The sequence below is a fragment of the Panthera leo genome, chromosome A2 (genome assembly GCF_018350215.1).
Source record: "Panthera leo isolate Ple1 chromosome A2, P.leo_Ple1_pat1.1, whole genome shotgun sequence".
Taxonomy (NCBI): domain Eukaryota; kingdom Metazoa; phylum Chordata; class Mammalia; order Carnivora; family Felidae; genus Panthera; species Panthera leo.
In genome coordinates this window covers 103,868,280-103,891,768 of record NC_056680.1, presented here as the reverse complement: position 1 = coordinate 103,891,768, position 23,489 = coordinate 103,868,280, and the positions used below count along the sequence as shown (strand labels likewise).

The 23,489-nt window shown below is 37.7% G+C and overlaps 1 protein-coding gene across 2 annotated transcripts in view; it reads left to right on the top strand.

Annotated features, from left to right (window-relative positions):
• Window positions 1–8,966: 8,966 nt before the first annotated feature.
• Window positions 8,967–23,489, top strand: part of THSD7A (thrombospondin type 1 domain containing 7A) — a 433,981-nt gene continuing 419,458 nt past the window's right edge. The window contains exon 1 of one of the 2 annotated variants that reach the window (XM_042918979.1): window positions 8,967–9,159. In XM_042918979.1, the coding sequence (XP_042774913.1) occupies window positions 8,982–9,159 (178 nt within the window). In that variant the 5' untranslated portion in view covers window positions 8,967–8,981. The remainder of the gene's footprint in view (window positions 9,160–23,489) is intronic. The other variant, XM_042918974.1, reaches the window with a different exon arrangement.

The window sequence follows — 23,489 nt, the reverse complement described above, 5'->3', positions numbered from 1 at the left end:
AGTGTCAGAAATGGTAAGCATATGATTAAATATGAGTCTATAAATATATTTATTCATATTTTCTTCTGACTTCTAAAATATATAAAGTTTTATACAGCAGGATTTATAACACTGTTCTGTTGGGTTTATAACATATATAGATCACATAGAAGGGGGAGAAAAGATACATTGGGAAAAAAATTTCTGTGTTTTATGGGAATAATATTCAGGTAAAAATCTGACATATTATAGTCTTAGAGTAACCATTAAAAAATTAACTCAAAAAATTGCTTTTAAAATTCCAGAAGGATTAAAATAATATTCTTTTCTTTTTTAATTTTTGAAATGTTTATTTATTTTTGAGAGAGAGAGTGAGAGAGACAGAGTGAGGGAGATGCAGAATCCGAAGCAGGCTCTAGGCTCTGAGCTGTCAGCACAGAGCCTGATGTGAGGCTCGAACCCATGAACCTCAAGATTATGACCTGAGCCGAAGTCAGATGCTCAACCAACTCAGCCACCCAGGTGCCCCAAAATAGTGTTCTAAAAAGACACAAGGTGTAAAGGAGGAACAGAGGAAAAGAAAGAGATGTATGTAAATGTCTGTAGCAGCACTGTTTATGATAGGCAAAAGGTGGAAACAAATATCCATTGACTGATTAAAAGATAAAATACAGTATAGCCACACAAAATATTATTCAATCATGAAAAACAGTGAAATGCTGATTTATGAGTACCATGAAAAAACCTTGAAAACTTGTGCTCAGTGAAGAAGCCATTCACAAAAGACCGTATATTTTATGATTCTATTTATATAAAATGTCCACAAGAGATCAATCCATAGATTAAGTTAGTGGTTGCCAGAGTCTAGGGAAAGGATAGGATGGGAGTAACTGACAGTAGGCTTGGAATTTCTTGTTGGCTTAATGAAAATATCCTGGCGGTGGTAGCTGTATAATTGTGAATATAACTGTGCATTGTGTACTTTAAATGGGTGCATTTTATGGTATGTAGATTATATCTCAAAGCTGATACATTAAAAAAGATACAACAGAGAATAGCAAATGACAGTGTAAATAAAACTCTTTGAATAATTACATTAAATGTGAATAAGCCAAGAACCTCAATTGAAAGGCAAATTGGATTAGATTAAAAAAAAACAAAGTCAATTTATGTGCTATCTATTAGGGATACTCTGTCAATTTAATCAAAAATTGATTAAAAGTTAAAGAACAGAAAAATAGATATTCTGTAAACAGTAACAGTAAGGGAGCAAAAGTAGCTATTTTGTCAAAAAAATAAGCTTCATGATAAAAAATTCGTGAAAACAATAAAGTATGTGTTCTAATGAAAGACGGATCGATTAATGAGGAAAATATAACACTCAGTGTATGTGTGTACTCCTAACAACAGAGCTCCCAAATATATGACGTAAAATCTGACCAAACCAAAAGGAAAAACAGACAATTCAACAATAGCACCTGGAAATAACAATTAATCCACTCTCAATAATTGACAAAGCAACCATACACAAAAGCAGTCAAAACAGATAAATTTGAACAATGCTATCAAGTCAACTTGAACTTTATGGAAAACTCTACTATGTGAAGGATACATTTTCTTCTTAAGTGCCTGTGAAACATTTTTCAATATAGACCATATGCTGGATCATAAGACGAAGCTGAACAAAGGTAAAAACAAAAACTAGAAATCGTGCATAGTAGATCCCCTTACTACAAATAAATTAGACTTACACACCAGAGATCTGGAAAACCTCCAAATATTTTGAAATTATTACATGGTGTGTTTGAAAATAACTCTTTGATCAAGGAGTAAATCATCAGGAAAAGTAAAAATACATTTTGAACTGAATGCAAATAAAACACAACATATCAAAATGTATGTAATGTACATGAACAATACTTAGGAAATTTTGGGCTTTTAAGTCTTCTATCAAAAAATATGAAAGGCCTCAGTAGCTTAAGGAAATATCCTCTGTCAGTCCCTAAGTATCCTAAGGCCTCAGTAACCTAAGTACTTACAAAATTAGAAAAAAAGAGCAACTAAAACTAAAGCAGGCAGAAGAAAGGAAATTATAAAATTAGAGTGTAAATCAATGAATTTAAACAAAATGAATACAGAAATTTTTTTAAAAAAGTTCTGTGAAAAGTTAAAAAAAGAACTTTTTTTTAAATGCTTAGCTAGACCAAGAAAAAAGAAAACAGATATCAATTCCCAAAGTCAGGGACAAAAGAAGAGAAATCACTATTTAAATCACTATGGAATCCTATTTAAAGGATTTTAATTGAATATTATGAACGAATTTTCACCAACGATTTTAATAATTTAGTTGATATAGATTCCTACAACCAATTACCAAAACTTAGGGAAGAAATTGAAAACCTGGAGAGATGTATAATAAGTAAAGAAATTGAAACAGTAATGAAATATTTTTCCATAGAGGAAATGTCCAGGCCCAGCTGGTGTCAATAATGAATACTAAGTATTTCAAAGAGAAGCCACACAGTCCTTCACAAACTTTGAAAATAAGAGGGGGAAACCCATCCCAACTCATCTGTGACGTCTGTATTACCCTGATGATGAAAGCCAGCTAGCATCACAACAGCAACAAAAAATAAACTCAAAACCAGTGTTCCTAATTAGTAGCTGGAAAAACCTCAACTTAAGGTGAATATTACTTTCAGTAACATACATAAAGGATTTACACCATGACCAGGTGTGATTTATTCCAAGAATGCAAGGTTGGCTTAACATTGGAGAAATCAATTAATACACTATATTGATCGATTAAAGGATATAAAACAGCTAAAGCATGCTGAAAAATCATTTGGGAAATCCAAAACCCATTTGTGATAAACACTTTCAACAATATAAGAATTAATGGACATTTCCCAGTCTAGGTTTGGAAATGGCATCTATGAAAAATCTGCAGCTCCCATCATAGTTCATAGTGAAAGAGTGCATATTTTCTTTCTAAGATCAGTCATAAAGCCAGGGTACCAGCTCTCTTTACTTGTATTTAACATTGTGATGGAAGTCTTAGCCTGGGTAATAGACAAAATAATAATTATAATAACATTTTAATATAATTAAGGTTTTCAGAACAAAGAGGAAGGAATAAAAATATCTGTAGATGATAGTTTTATATATTGAAAACTTTGAAATTTAGAAAATATTGGAAGATGAATTAAGATTGTAGGGTATAAAATCAGCGTGTAAAAATCAACTTGATTTCTAAATCTTGGCTGTGAACAATCTGAAATGAAGTTCAGAAAACAATTCTGTTCACAAGTAGATCAAAACTATAAAACCTAGGTTTAACAGAATAAGTATCATCTGTACACTGAAAAGTATAAAATACTCAAGAAAATAATTTCTGAAGATCTAAGTAGTCCATGTTCATGAATTAATAGGACAGTTCATCTCAAATTGGTCTATAGATTCACTGCAATGTCATCTAAATCTCAATATGCGATTTGTAGAAACTGAGAGGCTGATGCTGAAAAAAAGATGGATATGCAAAGGACTAGAGACACAGAAAACATTTTTGAGAAAGAAAAAAGTTGAAGGTCTTAACATTATTAAATTTCAAAACTTAGTATAAGCTACAGTAATCAGGATAATATCATATGAGCATAAAGATAGGCACATCTATCAGTGGAATAGAAAAAAACCTTTTCATTTATGGTGAAATGATTTTTGGTAAAAAGCGTTGACATAGTTCAATAAGAAAAACAATCCTTTAAGTGATTCTGGGACAATTGGTTATCAGTGTGCAAAATATTTTTTTAAACGTTTATTTTTGAGAGAGAAGGTGAGTAGGGCAAGGACACAAAGCTGTCAGCACAGAGCCTGATGCAGGGCTTGAACTCACAAACTAGGAGATCATGACCTGAGCTGTAGTCCAATGCTTAACTGACAGCCACCCAGGCGCCCCTCATTGTGCAAAATATTTCATTTGAAACCTTACTTCATAACCACGTGCAAAATTAACTCCAGCGAATCAGGGACTTAAACTTTTGTGGCTACCTCTCTGCCTGGTGGCATGAGAAGAGCCACCATGGAACTTTAAGATACTGTTGTCTCTTTCACCAACACATTCTTGATGTTTTTGGTGATTGTGTGCCCTCTGCATGTCCCCTTGGAGAAGAAGAATCCATTCTTGGGTCCTCATTTTTTTTTGCCAAGTGTCTTTGTTCCAGAATGTCCCTTTCTTCCCTGTCTGCCTTGGTAATTGAGGTATTTCAATTTCCATCACTGCTCTTTCAGGCTTGTAGGAACTACCACTTTGCACTTCCTGGCAGAGTATTCCATCTCTGAATTCCATCTCTGTGGAGTTTTCTGGAAGTTTAATAAACTCTCTCTTATCTTGTCTCACGTTCTGGCCTCTAATCAAACACTCTCCAAATCTAGCTCTGTGAATATTCTTCTGGCTCCTACCATTACATTCTAGTTAATTCTTGCAGTTCCTTTGCGTGTAGCCCTTTTACAATCTTAACAAGCCCAGCAGCATATCCTATGCTAACTTAATGCAGCAGCTTAACCCTAGTTAGTTATCAGCCTATGGAGCAAGGAACACAAAGTCTTGCTGGGAGAAGGGTGTGCCAGCTCTTAATAGGGAGGGGTCAGCTGTCTCTGAAGGCTTTGGGAATTTAGGGGGTTCTGGAGACAAAAACTTGAAGATACCCACCCAGATGGATTTGTCCCACATATCCAGTTACAGATTTTCCCAAACAGAACCCTGATCTTAACGTAATAAGCTTGCCTGCGTTTATCATTCCATCTTTGCAGTTGTCCACTCTTAACTGTGTTCACTTTGATCTTTGGCTTTTTTCTACCTCTACCACAAGAGACAATGGTCTCTCTTTAAAGATTATTGACCTTCATATTTAGTTTTCAATTGTTTGTTAAAGGCTCATACATTTTGAGTATCCATCTGTAGGACACTGACACAACTGGTGATAATTAATTTTCAAATGCCTGGATCACTGTATTGGCCAGGGTGTTCTCTCCAGAAACATCCTCCTAAGTCACTGGTGAAAGTTGTTAACAATTTGGGTACTACCTTGTGTCCAGGACTATTGCTCATACATGGCCTAGGATGGGATCACTAGAAGGATGTGAACCAAAATATTGTACATTTGCACCTGATACTCAAAACACGGGGTCTCATTATTTGCAGCAGATCCATATTGCTTCCAAACAGGTTGAGTTTTGAGTAAAATGGAGAAATGATGGCATTTGCTTTCTGTAAAACTATTTGGAATTTAGAATTAGCCCCCCCCCCCAACCACACACACTTAAACACCAACAAAGTAATCACCAACCAACCACCAAACAAGACAAAAGATGTTATAAAGAAAAGGAATTGGAAAGAAAATAGAAGATCATTGTTACAGTCAGAATTGGGAAAGAAAGCAAAATCTGTGATCTCTTATTACAAAGGTAAAAAAGAGAATGTTTTTAGAAATGTTTTATCTTCTATCGCTTTGGTGGGTGTGGCAAGAAGGGAATTGAAAGAAGCCCAAAATAAATGTTATCCACCCCAAATCTTGGTCAAGTGTGACACCTAGAGGCCACACAAACAGAATTCCTTTGGGTGATTTTTTTTTTTTTTTTAATCTGTCCGGAAACATTTTATGTAGGAAAAAATATTTAAAGTTTTTATTTCAAAATGGACATTCTTCAGTACTTCCCTGTAACACTCTATCAGTGAATAACTGTGTATATTCCTTCACTTATCTGTGTAGATATGTATACGTCCTCACTATCAAGAGTTTGGAAATGACAACAAAAATAATAAAGACGGATGAAAGGACACCACTTGAGGGGTGATAGGTTCAGAATTGTCTCATTTCTAAATATGAAAAAAAATATGCTTTGCATTTTCATCCGTTGGTTTGGAGAATTTTGGTAGCCTTGGCTCATTAATACTCGAACAGTTCTTTATGAAAAATGATGAACGATTTACTTTGTGGCAGGCTGTACAGATGGTCAATTTAATCTGCATCCTTGAGACTTCTCACGACTAAATTTTGACATCATGTCATTAAACATTTGTGTATTATTTATATCATATTCTAGAAAACAAAGATTGCTATGTCTTGCCGTCCATCAGTTTTATTGATAGGATTTATCCTCCTGGACACGATAGCTTTCACAAAGGAACATGTATCTGAATATATATATCACATCTGTCTCCTCAGAGACCCATATATTTTTGTCCTCAAGTGCAATAATGGCATTGTTATTGAACAGACATGTTAGTGGTGAGACAAATGCTTACATGACTCAGTTTCTTTAAACTTGTCCAGAGATGTTTTTGCTGCTGTTTGGGCATGTATGTGTGTTTGGATGTGACCCGTATGACTTGTATAAATTGAAATTAAAGGAGGAAACACAATTTTTAACTCTTTTCAAACACTCTGCAGAATATTCATCCTAGTTGTGTATTTTAAATGGCAGCAAATTTTTGACTTAGAAGTGGTTCCTGACTCCTGTGATATGTATAATGTTTGAAGTTGTAGCTATAATGTTTAAACTCTTAACCAGTTGAGTAATTATTACATAATTATGGATAAATATAAACATCAGATTCTTAACTTTTCTTTTGACCATAAGCTATTATGTATAGCATCCAATGGCTTCTTGTAGGACTAATTACCCTGTACATTAAATTGTACTAACTTGACTGTTTAGAGTCTCTGTCTTCTGTTGTATAATGAGTTTCTACTTGGTGAATTGGTTTGGGACTCCCTAAGAATGCTTAGAATGGACCGTTATTAAAACAGTACTTCCAGTTCAACATCTTCCCTGTGCCAGAGTTGGAGGAATTCAGGATAAACCTGCAAGGTGCTAACAGTAGCTGAGAAATAAACACAGCCAGGATAGGAAAGCAGTGCCATTGTAGAGAGGTACTTTGTAGAGTTTGCTCTCAGAAGACAGAATGAAGGAAGCATTAGCAGGAGCTATCTTCTTCTTTGGTATAACTGTTGAAACAAGGGTCTTTTAGGGAACCATACATTTGTTAGGATCAGGCTTCCTTTGTATGCCTTATCAGCCTATAATCTTTTGATTGTTGCCTGTGTGTGTGTGTGTGTGTGTGTGTGTGTGTTTATTTATTTATTTTTAACCAGTGAAGGAATAGTAATCCACACTAGTTTATCTCTCCTAATCACAGACTCACAGAGCTAGGTTGCTCTGAGCTTTTAATTCCCTCTTAGAGGCCTAACAGAGTGGAAAGTAAACAAAGAGCAAATTTGCAACCTTAAACATTGCTAATTTCCTCTGATGTCAGAATACTTAAACAGGCAGGACCTGGGAATTATTTGATCAAACCTGCTTTTAATCTAATGCATGCACAAGGGCCGTGTCTGGAATGATCTGCAAAACGGCAGGCGTCCCAAGAGAGCTTTATGGAAGGTTTCCTCTGTCAGAAACCGTAGTTTCCTCATTTTAAACTCTGGAGTTGGCAGTGTTTTTGGAGTAAAGTCATAAAGAGTAGTTTTCCTGCCTTTTAAATTTTATTTGGCCAAGTATTGCTGACCGGATGTGGATAGTTTTCTTTGGCTTTCTGTTTGCTGACTTTTTAATTGGCTACATGCCTTATTATTTTAGCTTTACTAGAAAATGAATTAATAAAAGGGTATTATTGAGGGAAAGGAAGAAAGAAAGAAAGAAAGAAAGAAAGAAAGAAAGAAAGAAAGAGCAAAGCATTATCTGACTTCATATACTTTGTTTCATTGTGTATGGTTTAAGAAAATAAACACAGAACAAAAGACCCCAAAGCATTAGGTTATTTAGACTATGAAGCATTTTTCTACAATAAGATTCAGAGAAATTAATGCCTGGGATTTTTAAGTAAAGAATGTCCTAATTTGGAGATACCCAAATAGTGGAAACCCAGTTTTCCCTTTCATTTTACTTAGAGCTGTGTGGATACTTAAAGGGGGCATACTTTTGACAGAAGTAGATAAAGGGGATAGCACTTTTATTCACTGCGTGTTTGAAATACGGTTTTAAGATGGGTGTTTGTAAAACCTTATCAATGTAACTAGATAGCATTGTGAATGCTTATTAAGTACTAATTCAGTTTTAAAGACTGAAAACACAATGTACTTTGGTCTGTCACAGGTCAGTATTGTTGGTATTTCTGTTGAGAACAGATTAAGTTAAAACGAAACACATTTAAGAGAGTGTTCAAATGCTTTTCAATGGCAAGTAAACAACTCTGCTGTTTGTGTTTTTTACATCTGATCATAAATACGGCTTCCGACATAAAGTAATTCAGAAGCCACCGCTTAAAAATAAATTATACACACTGATGCTTTGTGTAAATACACACTAAGAATAGCATGCCACGAGATGTAGCATTTGACTCCTTGGATGCCGATGAATTTCAATGCCTGTTATTTGTCATGCTGAAGCCTGTCGGGTGATGATTCTTTTCATTGGTGTATCCTTCCAAACATATTTCATCGCACCATGTGCACAGGAGTTCTCTGGGCGGGCGTGTTCGATCTGGGTGCCCCCTCTCCCCTTCGCTCCTTCCTTTCTCGCCCTGGCGCTCTCGCCGCCTCCTGCCTCCAGCCCCCACCCCCCCTCGCTCCTTTTCGGCTCACGCCCCCCTCCCCTCTCTCCAGCTGGCAGAGGGGGTTGCGCTGCCTCCCAGACCTCCAGGACCTGCTCAGTCAGCTGGGGCCCCCTGCGGCCGGCTGCCTCCCTCGCCGCTAGGACCTGCCACTCTGCGCGGAATGGCAGCCGCAGCAGCATCCCCGCCAGCGGCAGCGGAGGCTGCAGTCACGGCCACCGCGGACGCTATTGTTCCCCGGTGTTAAACGCGCTTTCGCTCCTTTTCATCTGAAACGAACAATAGCAGGGAAGAGCTTTGCTTTCTGTAGTCCTTGGGAAGACAGAGTGAGGGCGCAGAAAAATTCCCTGCCGACCGCGTTCCGGATCCGGACCCTGGAGCGGCTGCGGGCGGCATGGGGCTGCAAGCGAGGCGCTCCGCGTCCCGGAGCCCAGGCGCCGCGGGCCCGCGCCCTGGTGTCCTGCCGCTGCTGCCGCCGCCACTGCTGCTGCTGCTACTGCTGTGCCCGGGCGCCTGCGGGGCTGCGGCTCCCGGCCAGGCTGAGGCGTCCACTCCGTATCTGTGGAAGACTGGTAAGTGGCACAGAGTTCTCCCTTCTTCTCCTCTCCACCTCTGGGTCCGTATTACAAAGCTGCTGTGGCTTCAGGAGGGACCCCGGTGCATCTTGAGAGCCCCGGTGTAGCGGGATCCTAAGGTGAAAAGTACGAGTACTAGGAAGCAAATTGGGTCATGCCCGATGCTATTAGGGAAGAACAACCTAGCAACTAAGAGGCATGAGAGAGCCACGGGAATCGTGTTTCTCTCGCAGCTCTGTAGTTAATGAGGACACCCAACACGGTGCTTTCATAATGAAGTGCGTTCTTAACCTCTGGGCTTTCATTCTACCGAGAGTTCCTCAACTATATTTCTGGCAAAGAAGAGGCAAGCAGCTCACACCCGGTCTTCATTCTGTCTTCAGGCATTTGCTCAGTGCCATGAAACGTGTGGGTATAGTTGAATTTGTTAAGTATAGCTTTGTGAAATGTGGGACACGTGGAAACAAGCCAGATGAGGGCAGTTATAACAGCCAAAGGCAGATGGGGCTCCAGTGAGCTCACGGAGAGGGTGCAAAGATCAATTCTTAATGAGTGAATGCCGTGATTTTTCAAGTGTGCAGTCGTAAGGATGTTTAGGTTTAAACTTTTCCTGCCTTGAGAATTCTTCTGTTTTGTTTTCAACCAACTAACAAAAGCAGCAACTAACTGTGCCTCAGAAGCTCCAGGCAAACTGCTGACTCGAGGTCCTGGTGGGACAGTGACAAGCAGGAAAACAATACCAAGTGAGGAATTAACTCCCCTTTCTCCAGTGTCTTTTTTTCTCCTCTAAAGGACGCTGAGAATTCTTTAGCAGACCTGAAACTTGGCATGTGTATAGAAATGAAGTAGGAAACATTATTCCTGTTGCTTAGAGGTAGGGGTGAATTAAGAGTTTCTTGTCAATGCCTAAACGTTAAGAGAAGCATGCAGTAGAAGGGAGGGAAAAGATGTATTTGTCATGGGATTGCAAACAAGTTACACAGACTGGGTCTCTTTCCTGGCGGCAACTATCTGTAGCCCCCAGCTGCAAAGAGAGGCTAGTCTACTCTACAATTACACCAATATTCTGAAATTTTAAAGAAGTTGCATCTCTCCGGCAACTTGGGGAGAAGATTGAACAGAAATTTATTTCAAGCCAAAGTACCTAATTTGCTTCAGAATGTTGCAAGAAATAGCACACACTTTTAGGAAAGTCATTTGGATGTCAGTGTTAGCCACTCTTGTTGCCATTTGGAGTTTAAATATTAGTTGTTGACTAGTGGATGCAGATGAGATCATATTTATTTATTTCACATTCAAGCAAAGAGTTGAAGATCTTCTCTAATTTAGCTAAAGCCATGGTTTTACTTTTCTGAAGCTTGGTCATAACAAAAACCAATAATCAAACTATAATTTACCATTAAATGGTATTATTTGGAGGTTTGGGAAGAACTTCTCCAGTAGGTAAGTACTAGACAAAATAGTACTTGCCTGCTTGAAATTTGTGCTGTTAAAGTAAGAAAACCCAAGCAGTAATTCAGATAGAATTAGAATCTAGGCAACATTCACTGTGCAGCATCTGAGGTGCCAATATATGTCAACATAAATGTCATGGTGGGAACACAAACCAATAAACCATTTAAAATAGTGGAAACCTCTCAGGAGCAAGGATATGGAGACCTTGGTTCCACTGCCAGTGCCAGCTCTTGCTAGTTAGAAGAATGTTGGCAGGTTCATTTAACTTTTGACCCCTCGTTTTCTCAGCTGCATATAAATGCAGTGATACCTTCTTCTGACTATTCATAGTGTTACGAAGAGCAAATGAGTGAGTTATGAGAAAGTAATCTATAAATTTCAGCATGATATGCATGTGAAAATATAAGCTAGTACGACGAGGGTGATAATGTCATCTCTTTTATGGTGGTCCTTGGTTTGGTGGGGAAAAAAAGTGAAGTAAACTGGAGAGGAAAATTTTCCCTCTATTTTTTTTCAAGAGGGAAAGGAGGCTTTGCTATTATCTCTAAAGAAATTGAGAGTTGTTATCAGATGAATTAGGAAATATTTAAAGGAGTGGGATACACTGTAAATGAAAATGTAGAGATGAAAGAATTGTGTTTGTCGATGAAAATAGGAAGAGAATTGGGAGAGAAAATGAGGTGAGGTGAGACTGTGCAGGATGTCTGTTCGAGTTTCTTGGTCTTGGTACAGCTACTAATAGGGAGTTAAATTATTGGTCACATCCCTGAATTACAGGGATGTAGTAAAAGGTACACTGGTTGAGCAGCTGGGACAGGAACTCTTAACACTGTGTTTATCACTAACAAGCTGTAGAGCATTGGCACAGTCATTTAATGACTTTGGTTCTTGGTTTCTGAGTTTGTAATATTCATTGATCAGAAAAAATGATATGTAAGGGCCTTCTTGTGCCTTAACATGCTTCATATGTATGTATGTATATGCACATACATATACCATAAACGCATCTATGTACATATACCCATAGTTTATTAAGGTGTGTATATATATAATACATATACATAATAAATAGGTTTATAATACATGATGTATGGTATATAATGTATAATATAGGAAAGTCTAAGGTATATATTATATGAAAGTTTTATTAAGTCAACTCACAACAAAGAGTTATCGAGGACTCAGTTATGTGAAGTCACTGAGGTAGAGGCTGACTAGAATATTGACATCCCTTCCCTCAAGAAATTCATAATTGAACAATACTGTAAATACACAACAGCACATGGCGTACCATAGTCATGAACAAAACTGTGAAAACAGGGAAGTTGTGTAGCTGATAAAGGGGGCTGTAGAAAGTTTTAAGGAGGAGTTAATATTGATGGGGGTTTTGGAAGATGAGAACTGGATTGTTTACTCTGGGAGGAGTGGAAGTCTATTTCAAGCAGAGCAAAGAAAGAAAATAAAAGTAGAAGCATGCCAGCATTCTTAGGTCTTGAAAGCACTGCACTGCAACTCAAGTGTAGGATGTTTGGTGGGAATGAATGGAGGAATGCCAATTTGATGAATTCGGGCAGGTTGTAAGAAAACCTTCAAACTTTGGTAAAAGATGTTGGAGTTTTAATCTAAAAGCAAGTAGAAGCTATTGGCAGCTTTATGCAGAGGACTGACATATTCTTTTCCCAGAATGGAGAGAGATAAGTGAAGAGGCTGGGAGGTCAATAAGGAGAGGGCCTGAGAGGCCTGAGAGGAGAGGAGGGCTAGAGATCACATTGCAGAAGTGTTACCTCAGCTTTAGATTGTAGGGAATGCTGTGCCAAGGAGAGGAGGAATTCATTCCATCAAGATTGCCATCATATCTGCACCTAGTTCCTTGAGGTAGAGGATATGAAAGAAGAAAGAGCCAATTTCCTGGGGTTAGAGAAGAAGAATATCAGTTTACTTTCAATATAGCAAACATGAGGAGTAATCCATTCAAATGAATGTATCTGATGGGAAAACTAGTGACTGGATGGGCAGTTTAGGAGAAAGGCTGAGAGCATAGACTTGGAACTCAATAAATGTATAATATTTCAAAGCATGGTAGTTGGAGGGATGATTAAAAGAAAAGAAATACTTAAAAGAGGGGCCAGGGCACTTTACAGGGAATATTGATATTGAAAGGGCCATTGTTGAGGAGAGACGTGTGGAAGGGTGAAAGACAGTGTGGTCACAAGAGGTCCAAGGAAAATGGCAATAGGTGCTAAATGGAAGAAGATGTTTTATGAAGGGGATGATGGCAAAAAGTATAAGACATTTCTGGAAGACTGGAAAAGAATTATGAAATATTTCAGAAATGATTGAATAAAATGGGGAATTTGTAAGATAATTCTCAGTGTTTTGGGAACGGATGTTTTAACTGGAGTAGTAGAGTTAGAAACTTATTTGAATAATAAACAAGATAATGAAAAAGGTATGATATTGATGAAGTCAAATAACCAAGGGGTGTTGACATCACTACACTTGTTTTTTAATAGTGAAAACCTCAGAATATGATACTAAAAATGTTTATTAAAATACAAAATTAAATATCTAACAGTTTTGTGACAGATTTATTTAAGAGGTAACGTATTTGTGTGAATAATTAAAACATATTTCATAAACACAGATAAAGCACTTTATTATTGGAAGATAAATAATTACTGATATTAGTTTTTCACTCTTCAATATTCTAGAATATGGAATTTTTCAGTAGTAATTATGACCAATAATATTTACCTGGCATTTCTAAATTAAGAACGTGAATACGTTGCGTAAGATATCATCGACTTAACATGAATAGGACAGAAAACAGTGAACACCTGCAACTTTTATCAACTTCTGTCACAGATATATTTTCAGAAAGGTCTTAATGAAGTAACTGTATTTCTTGCTTTTAACTGATGTATAGCTGATATACCATGTTACATTGGTTTCAGGTGCACAGTATAGTGATTGGAACAGGTTTGTACATTAGGCTACGCACACCGTAAGTGTAGCACCCATCTGTACCATACAACCCCATTAAGATACCACCGACTGTATTTCCTATGCTGTACCTTGTATTCCTGTGATTTATTCATTCCACAAGTGGAAGCCTGTATCTCCCACTCTCCTTCCCCCATTTTATCCTTTCACTCAGCCCCCTGTCCTCTGGCAACCTTTGGTTTGTTCTCTGTACTTATGGATCTGTTTCTGCTTTCTAAGTTTTGTCTATTTATTTGTTTTTGTTATTTAGATTTCGAATAGAAGTAAAATCATATGGTGTCTGTCATTTTCTGTCTGACTTATTTTACTTAGTATGTTACTGTCTAGGTCCATCTGTGTTTTGACAAATGGCAGGATCTCATCCTTTTTTGTGACTGAGTAATAGTCTATTGTGTGTGCTGTGCTGTGTGTGTGTGTGTGTGTGTGTGTGTGTGTGTATGCCTTCTTTATTCATAGACACTTGGTGGCTTCCATACTTGGGGTATTGTAGATAATGCTGCATTAATATAGGGTCCATATATCTTTTGAATTGATGTTTTCATTTCCTTTCTTCTGGGCATTTACCCAGTAGTGGAATTGCTGGATCATATGGGAGTTCTATTTTTAATTTTTTGAAGAATCTTCATACTGTTTTCCACAGTGGCTATACCAATTTACATTTCCACCAACAGTGCGTGAGGGCTCCTTTTTTCCCCCACATTATCACCAATGCGCATTAATTATTTCTTGCCTTTTTGATTTTAACTATTCTGACAGGTATAAAATCATATCTTATTGTAGTTTTGCTTACATTTCCTTGATGATTAGTAATTTTGAGCATCTTGTGTCTGTTTACCATCTTGGCATGTCTTCTTTGGAAAAATATTTATTCAGGTGCTCTGCCCGTTTTAATCAATATTTTTTTTCTGGTGTTGAGTTATGTGAGTTCGTTATATATTTTGGATATTAACTTCTTATCAGATCTATCATTTGCAGATATCTTTTCCCATTCAGTAAGTTGGCTTTTCATTTTATCGATGATTTCCTTCACTCTGCAAAAGATTTTAATTTTGATATAGTCCCAAATTGAGTTAATTTTTATACTAATGAAATTACACTGAAATCCAAGAAAAAGGTACACACTAACCATTGTTTAGAACTCAGGGGATTAAGATATTTATCAGTGTGAGTTTTCTCTCAAGGAAATCACTTCTCACGTTAAACACTTTTGAACTAAGTTGATCCAGTGCAAGGCAATACTGTTAACAACAATCACTGTGTCCTTTACACTGTTAGTTGTGTGTAAAATAATTCCCTACTTTTTCACTATAAAATAAAAATAAGGATTATTCTTTTCTTTCATGTACTTGTCCTAATATAAACTATTCTGTAGTGCATATGGAAAAATATTAATCCTAATTCTACCATTCATTAAATAACAAAGGAGGGAGGGACGTCATTCCAGGTAGTAGTAACATGAAAGTGGCATTATCCTAATAAAAGTGTTTTGCACTTCAGCTGTGCTTAATTTGGAACGTGGCATAGTTTGCTCATTAAATAGATATGGAGATAGGAGATAGAGTGGACAATGTGGGCGTAAAAGTCAATACAGAGTAACATGGATCACAATGCTATATTTTATCTATGTTATTAAATTATGTCATCTTCAATATGGCTAAATATGTATTACGTAGAGGTTTTCTGAATTTTAATTAAATATGGTAGCATATGTAATATATTAGTGGAGTGTTTGATATATGTTAGAACTCTGATCAGTGAATGGCGTCTTTTATTATTTTTATTATTCTAATATATAATACAGTGGCTACTTAATTTTATGACCTGGAACAAGTCCAGTAATGTGCATTAGCTTTCTTGAAATCACTTGTTTGGTAAATGCACTAGAAGTTACAAATTGATACAGTGCGAGATACTCCATCAGATTATAAGAAAGGCAGCATTGTGGGGATGGAAAGAACACGGGCTTTGGGATCAGACAAACCACTATTTAAATCTGCCTCTACCTTACTGGTCAAGTTAGTTAAACTCTCTGATTTTGTTTTCTCACCTTAGCATAGTGACAGAAATTCTGAAGTGAGAGGCCATTTGCAAAGTTTTGACTGGTAGTAAATGGAAAGTGCCTAGCACAGTGCCCTAAATGTGATAGATGTTCAAAAAATGGTTTCTTCCATTCTTGATTTTTGTTCCCCCCAAAATGACATCACAAGGAGGAATTTTACAGATTTAACACATTCATCAGTCTTCTCCAGACAAGTGGCACCGTGAAAAACCAAACAAATCAAGGAAGAGAGGTGGTTTTATTATAGGCTCATCTTTTTTTATTGCTTAGACACTTTGATGTAGACAGTGTGGAGCACAGACCATAAAAATATTTTGAACAGCAAATTCAGGGTGAATTATATAAATAGAAATTTTTATACCTCATTTTGTGCTGTGTTTCAAGGGCTTTCTCAAGAATCTGAAATGTTAGATTCTTGAAAGTGGTCTTGTGACCACTGCTTTCCAACTTAATTGTTTTCACAGAATTGTTTTTATGTATTCATTAATTATGCTTACTAGATGATCATTTAAATTCTTTTTAAAAATTAAGTTTCTTTCTTTTGTGAGAGAAAGGAAGTGAACACAGCAGGGGACGGGCAGAGAGAAGGAGAGACAGAATCCAGGTCAGCCTCCACACCATCAGTGCAGACCGATCTGGGGCTTGAACTCAAGAAGTGTAAGATCATGGCCTGAGCGGAGATTAAGAGACGTTTAACCCACCACGACAGCAAGGTGCCCCTAACTACATTTTTAAAAACGAAAGTTTCTATCTTGTTTCCCTACCCTTCTTTCTTAGCGTATGTAACCCTGTTCAAAATTCATTAAGAGCTTATTGATTGCATCAAAAAGTGAAATGCTCAGGTGGTTTTGTGAAACTTTAATATCTTAATGGACTGCGGTAACTCAGGTCCCTCATTATGCAAATTATAGATGGCTACCTGGTTTGCAAAATAATAGAAGCCCCGATCAGGACTGAGGTTGAGTGCTGTAGAGCAACACAAACCCACATTCTTTCCTGCCTGTTATTGCAACCTAGAAAAACTGGTCTGATGGTGGTGGGATGAGATGCTGACATTCAAGGGGAGAGTGAAAGCCTCTGTCTGGTGAATATATAGAATAGGCTGTCTCGGAATTAAGTGGTCCTTAATGAAAGAAACCTTAGGGAAGTGGCATCAGGAAAATCTATTTTTTCTATCACAGGAACATCACAGAGTGTGAGTTAGAGGTGCCGATGAGTCATAAGGTAGAGATTTTTTTTCTATTTCTTTGTCATCCACACTTCATACTTGACACTTTAGAGTGCATTAAAATGATGAAAAATAAAGGAATTTGCATTGAATTCTCAGGTATCTGAGCAATAAGAAAAACAGTGTTTAGAGGAAGTGATATAACAATTAAACACATGTTTAGGAAAGAGTGGAGGAAAACAAGGTAGTGCTGAAAACAGGGTTACTAACAAGTAATCCATCTACTGCTTCGGATAACCTGGCCTAACCAAAAGGATGTCCTTTCATCTTCCAGAAGTACTGTTGAGCTAATTGATATTTTGCATAGTTTACCATGTGAAGTTGTAATCTCTAGGGTATTACTTTCAGAGTTATGCCATGAGAAAATAAATAAGGAGATGTAGGGAAAAGGCACAAATGTGCTTCAGGACCATGTATTTGGATAATGTTGAACGGGGGACTCTACGTCTGAGGAGCCATCAGAGATCATCCACATAGAATTTAGTGAGCTGTCTCCACAAATCTGGGAGAAGCTTTGCATGGCTCTAAAGACTTGGGGAGAAAATGAGACATTACAAGAGAGCAACACATCAAGGAGAGAAAGGTGGAAACAGGCAAATCTTCTGCCTTCTTTTACAAACTATTTTTAGTAGGCTTTATTCTCTGAGCAGTTGTAGGTTTACAAAAAAACTAATCAGAAAGTACAGAGTTCTCACATACCCCCTCATTCTTCTCCTATTTCTCCCTATTATTGACATCTTGCATCAGTGTGGTACATGTGTACCATTGATGAACCAGTATTGTTAGGTTATTACTTAAAATCCATAGTTTATAGTGGGGTCAGTCACTCGGATACATTCTGTGCCTTTAGACAAATAGATAATGCCATGTATCTAGTAATACATGTATCCACTGTTAGAGCATTATACAGAGTAGTTTCGTTGCCATAAAACTCCTCTGTGCTTCACCTACTCATGTCTCAATCCATCCCTCTATCTTTCCAAATCTCTGGTAACCACTCATCCTTTGATCTTCTTATGTCTCCATACATGTGCTTTTCTTGGAATATCTTATAGTTGGAACCATAAAGTATGTGACCTTTTCTTTCACTTTGCAATAATGCATTAAGTTTCTTCTATGTCTTTTCATGGCTTGATATCTCATTTCTTTTCATCACTGAGTAATATTCTGCTCTATGGACATAGCACAGTTTGTTTATCTATTTACATATTGAAGGACCTCTTGGTCACTTCCAAGTTTTGGCATTATGAGTCTGCTGTAAACATCTGTGTGTAGGTTTTTGTGTGGATATGTATTTATCTCTGTTATGTGGAGACGAGGGAGCACAATTGGTGGGTCATATGGTGAAGAGCACCTTTAATTTTGTAAGCAGCTGTCTTTCAAAGTGGCTGTACCATTTGCATCCCATCAGCAGTGAATGAGGGCTCCTGGTGTTCCACGTCCTGGCCAGTGTTGTCAGTATTTTGAATTTAGCTGTTTTAATGTGGGTAGTTGTATGTCGTTGTTTTAATTTTCTATTCTTTAATGTTACATAATGTTGAGCGTACTCTTTTCATCTGTTTGTCATCTGTATGGCTTCTCTGATGAGGGATCTGCAGTCTTTCCAGCATATGAAGAGTAGCAGGAACAGGTGGAACCCTCAGGTGACTGAGTTCAAAGTCTTCGCCTAGCCTGAGCTGCGCATGCTTCCTTTCTGGTTGCTCTGATGACTCATACTAACAAGTATTTTATAAAGAGAAAATAAACATGGAAGTTAACTAAATAAACACCAAATGGAGATGGGCCTACACTTTGTCTTTTGTTCCACCTTGAGGGGAACACCTTGGGAGAGAATTTGGAAGTGATAAACAGTATCTTGAAGCGGAAGAAAAGGGTGTGATATATGAAAGGTTAAATGGAACCTGTAAGCTTGTGAGATTTACTTTTTTTTAAAATGGGTTTTTCACTGTTTTTTTTTTAATGTTTATTTACTTATTTTGGGAGAGAGAGAGAGTGCGTGAGAGAAAGAGCAGGAGAGGAGCAGAGAGGGAAAGAGAGAGAATCCCACACTGTTTCTGAGCTGTCAGCGCAGAGCCCGACGCGAGGCTCAATCCCATGAACTGTGAGATCATGACCTGAGCCGAAATCCAGAGTCAGACACTTAACCCACTGAACCATCCAGGCACCCCAAGCTTGTGAGATTTTCAAGTGCACTATGCACATGCTGGGTCTCTAGCTGACTCTGTTCTGGTTAATTACATAGTTGCCTATCTATTTTTCCTTGTTCTGGATGGAGGCTGGCAAAAAGTTGATGTGCAGTATCCCCCTGAGCTTCTGGGAAACCGTGAAATCCCTTGTTCTGAACCCCTGGTAAGTTGAGATGTCAAGGCAGCCAGCTGCTTAGCTTGCTCCCACAAACCTTTCCACAGACACAGAATGGGGAGCATCTCCAGAATGAGGCTCAGAAGTGATCATGTGTGCCCAAATACAGTACACTACACAGGTAGTTAACTTAGAACTATATAGAGAGCTTGCTGGACAGTTAATTTTCCCAAACGTATCATGCATAGGTATTGATTAGGCAGTAGGAATAATTAAACTCATGCTATATGGCGAAGGCAGGACTTAACAAATTGTGCCATGCTGAGTGGAAAAAAAGTTTTCCCTTGGATTGTAATAGCAGTAGCAATACAGCACATACTGAGTATTGTAGATGGCATCAGAACACAAATATTGCCTATTTGGGTTGCACTATTAAAAGATTATTTTTGTTTTCTCTCTCAAAATGAGCCTAACTGTAAGTGTCAGGGGAGTCTATCCCCTGTATTCAGTTACTTCCCCTTGACAGTGAAAGAGGTTAGTTGCAAAGAATTGAAGCCATAGCTTGAAATGAAAGAAGTACTGATTGCTGAGTAGTAAAATACATATTTATGTGCGTTTTTGTGTGTAATAAACGAAATGTTCAAGAATCAGCTTTTGAGACATAGGAACCTTGGCTTGATTTTGTACTTTATTAAGAATATGAACTTAATCTCTGTGTCTCATTCCTTAGCCACGCCCTAGGTATGATACTAGTATCTCCCTCTACAGATTGTTGTAGGGATATCTTGAGACAAAACCGTAGAGCACTTAGATGGTGCCTGGCTCATGTCTGTACTCAGTAAATCCTTCACTTGTTGTGATTCTGGCGTGAACTGAAATGCCTTCTCACAGAGCTAGAGTTTGTTTCTGGATCTGAGTCTCTTTTATTCTTCATTTTGATCCTCCTTCGATCTGCATGTGCCTTTCAAGTTTCCCTCCACCTGGCATTATTTTGCTTTTACCTGCTGTCAGGGCCACGATAGTTGCAAAGCCCTCAGCTTTGCTAGTAGCAGAGCTGTTCAAAGTATGGCTTTAGAACACAGAGACATTACGCCTCAGTCTATTACTTTTCCCTGCGATTGTGCACATTTTTGCCATGGAGGAAATGCTGGAGGTGGGACTCTTTCGGCGGGACTGTGCATTCCAGAATTCCTTTGTGTGAAAGATTATTTCTGGCAAGACCTTTCTGCTCTGTGATGCTGTGAGTGAAAGGGTGTAGGAAATGTACAGTGAATGCTGATGTATACTCTAAGTCCTCTTTTCTCTCCTAAAGTACATACCCCCGTATCTATGTATGAATGTACGCATGTCATGTGTAGGCTCTGTATATGTATATGCATGTCATATATATCGATATCCTACTTATTTACCTCAAGATTTCAGAGTCCTCTGATAGAAACTGTTTCTATCAGGTGTTGACCTGTTACATGCCCATTACAACCTGTTTTATCTGTACATTCTCTAAAGTTAATGTGTAATTTGTGGGCTTTTGATAGAATTACAATACTAAACGAATACGTCATTATAGGCATACTCATGCAAATATATGCACACATACCTAGATGCATAAATACATGCAAGTGCAAATAGTACAGTCATTTATGGCTTTTACTACACAGGACTTCATGATTTATTTGCCTTTATGGACGTTATTATACCACCTCGAATGTTATAGTGATTTTAAAGCACTGACGTTTGAAATTGTGCACAATTATGAATATTTTCACTAAAATATTAATTATTCAAAACGTTATATTAACATTTTATTTTAAAAAATTTTATTTCAAACTTTATGCTCATTAAGAGCTTGCTCTAATAAAAAATCTTAATATACCTTCCACTCATTTAAAGCTTTTATCTTAAGATCCTTTTATGTCTCACCATCTTCCTGTGTTTGCCACTTTGGTGCTTAAAAAAGGTCTTCAATCTGCAGTGCCTGCACAGATTTCTAAGAAGTACTTTTCCTTTCTTTTCTTTTTTTTTTTTTTTTTAAATGTTTGAGAGATAGAGCGCAAGTGGGGGAGGGGAAGAGAGAGAGGGAAACAATCCGAAGGAGACTCCAGGCTCTGAGCTGTGCACAGAGCCTGATGTGGGGCTCGAACCCACGAACCCTGAGATCATGACCTAAGCCGAAGTCGGACGTTTGAGCCACCCATGCACCCCAGAAGTACGTTTCTTCTAATAGCAGCTGCCTGTCACCTTGTCCATGAACATCATTTATATAAAATATTAGTTGTAAGTTGTTTACATTGATTATGGTATCATTAAGTCAGTACTAATAACAGACCCAGGTAGAATATTATATATTAACTTTTTATTTATTTTTTTATATATGTGGGTTCTGTGTAATTAAATGTGATTTCAAATTGTGATATTTTCAACTTAAGATGTGTAAGATGGGTTTTTTGGGCCATAATCCCATCATAAATATAGGAAGATCTGTATATATGTGTTTGTGTGTACTTTATGCACACTTATATAAACTATGCGTTTCATGTATAACGTATATTTTTTTCCTGTGGGAAATATAATTCATTCAGAGCCGCTACGTTACACAACTTCAGGGACTCCAGTCACAGAATTAGGTGACCTTTTTCTTCATGTTTGTGTCAGTCAGTTCGTTTAAGTAAAACTAGCAAGCACACAGTGACTTTTTTTTTTTTTTTTTTTTTTTACACCGAACTTGGTGCTGGAGAGCAAATGTGAATGACACATGGAACCGCCACTCCCGAAGCTTCCTGTCACATGTAAATAAGTGATTCTTGTCTAGGAAATTTACAACAAAAATGGAAACATAAATACATGTGGAATAGAGAAAGGGAATATTATCTTGAAGGAGACAGGGAAGGGAAGATGTCATAAAACACAAGTTTGAAAAATACACAGCTTGCCAGAAGGACAAATGGCTAGGTAGAGTGGAGCTCTTGTGAAGAAATTAAATGGAATGTGTGTTCAGGGACAGTAAGAGGCTCTGAGACATAAAAAATCGGGAATGAGTTGGGAAAGGAAGAAGGGTGAGTATGTGTGTGGAGACCTGGTAGGACCATGCTGAGTGGAACACAGTAAGGAGCCAGGCTTTTGTTTGACTTACAGAATCTAGGACCCCAAATCTCTTTAGTTTGATAAAACATTGCCAAGAATGAAATAGTGTATTTGCAAATGTTAAGTGATATGTGAATTTATAAATTCTAGAAGATTGTTAATTGTGTAAATGAACTACTATAATTCTTGCAAACTTTCTGTGAGAAACTGTCTTTAGATAAAGATAATTAAACATAGTCATTTCAAAGGTAGAATATCTTTTCCGGTTTATGCGTAAGGGTGATTGGGTATTTTAGTTTCCTGTGTGGTTTTGATTAGACCAATGTGAAAATAAACCTTAAATCTATGTATTATTTCTCTGGCCGGGTCAGTGACCGAGAACATAAATGAGTGAACTGGGCCAGGCATGGTGAGGAGGTGGGTGTGCTCACCCTTCTCTGTGTGGACTTGGCTAACAGAACAAGCAGCACCACCCCCTTACCCTATGATGGGTCTACCATTTACCATCATTTAGAGATGGGGTTCATTTGTTTAAAAAATACCATAAGGGATAACTCTGTTGACCACACACAATACCTAATAAGTCACAGTTGGATTACGGGACCCTAGTTTACACCTTTTGCCTCTGGCAATCGTATGCGGTCTTCAAAAGTCTGAAGTTTCAATGCAGGGGTGGAAAAGATATTAAAAAGGGACTTTTTCGAGTTACAGAGAATGACCATGTGAGAATATACAGAATGCCAAAATGTAATTGAAGTGTCTGGAGTCCTGTTTCCGGCCAACATCACGATTTCCCTCCGGCTCCCTACACGCTCTGCTTCGTTAGTTTTCATTAGTTAGCGAGCCCTGTGGAAGGAGAGAAGCTAACAGGAAGAAGGCCTCTGCTGTCCCGGGCTGGTGCATGTAATCACAGAAATGCGACAAAGATCATAGGTTCAGTAGCTCTATAAAACAGCTTCTTCTGACAGTTTGCGGTGGTGACTACACATCTCTAACGGGAGAGTCATCAAAATGGATTTGGATTTATGGAATCAAATAATTCATAGGGAAAGCTTTGCTGCTAAGATACATTTCTCTCTGTGTCTCTCACTGTAAGATTTAATGTAATTTCTTCAGTTCCCTTGGCTTGTTTTATAAGAGAACTGGCTTTGAACTGCTTCGGCTGTGAATATTCCACAAGAAGAGAATAAATATTAGCGG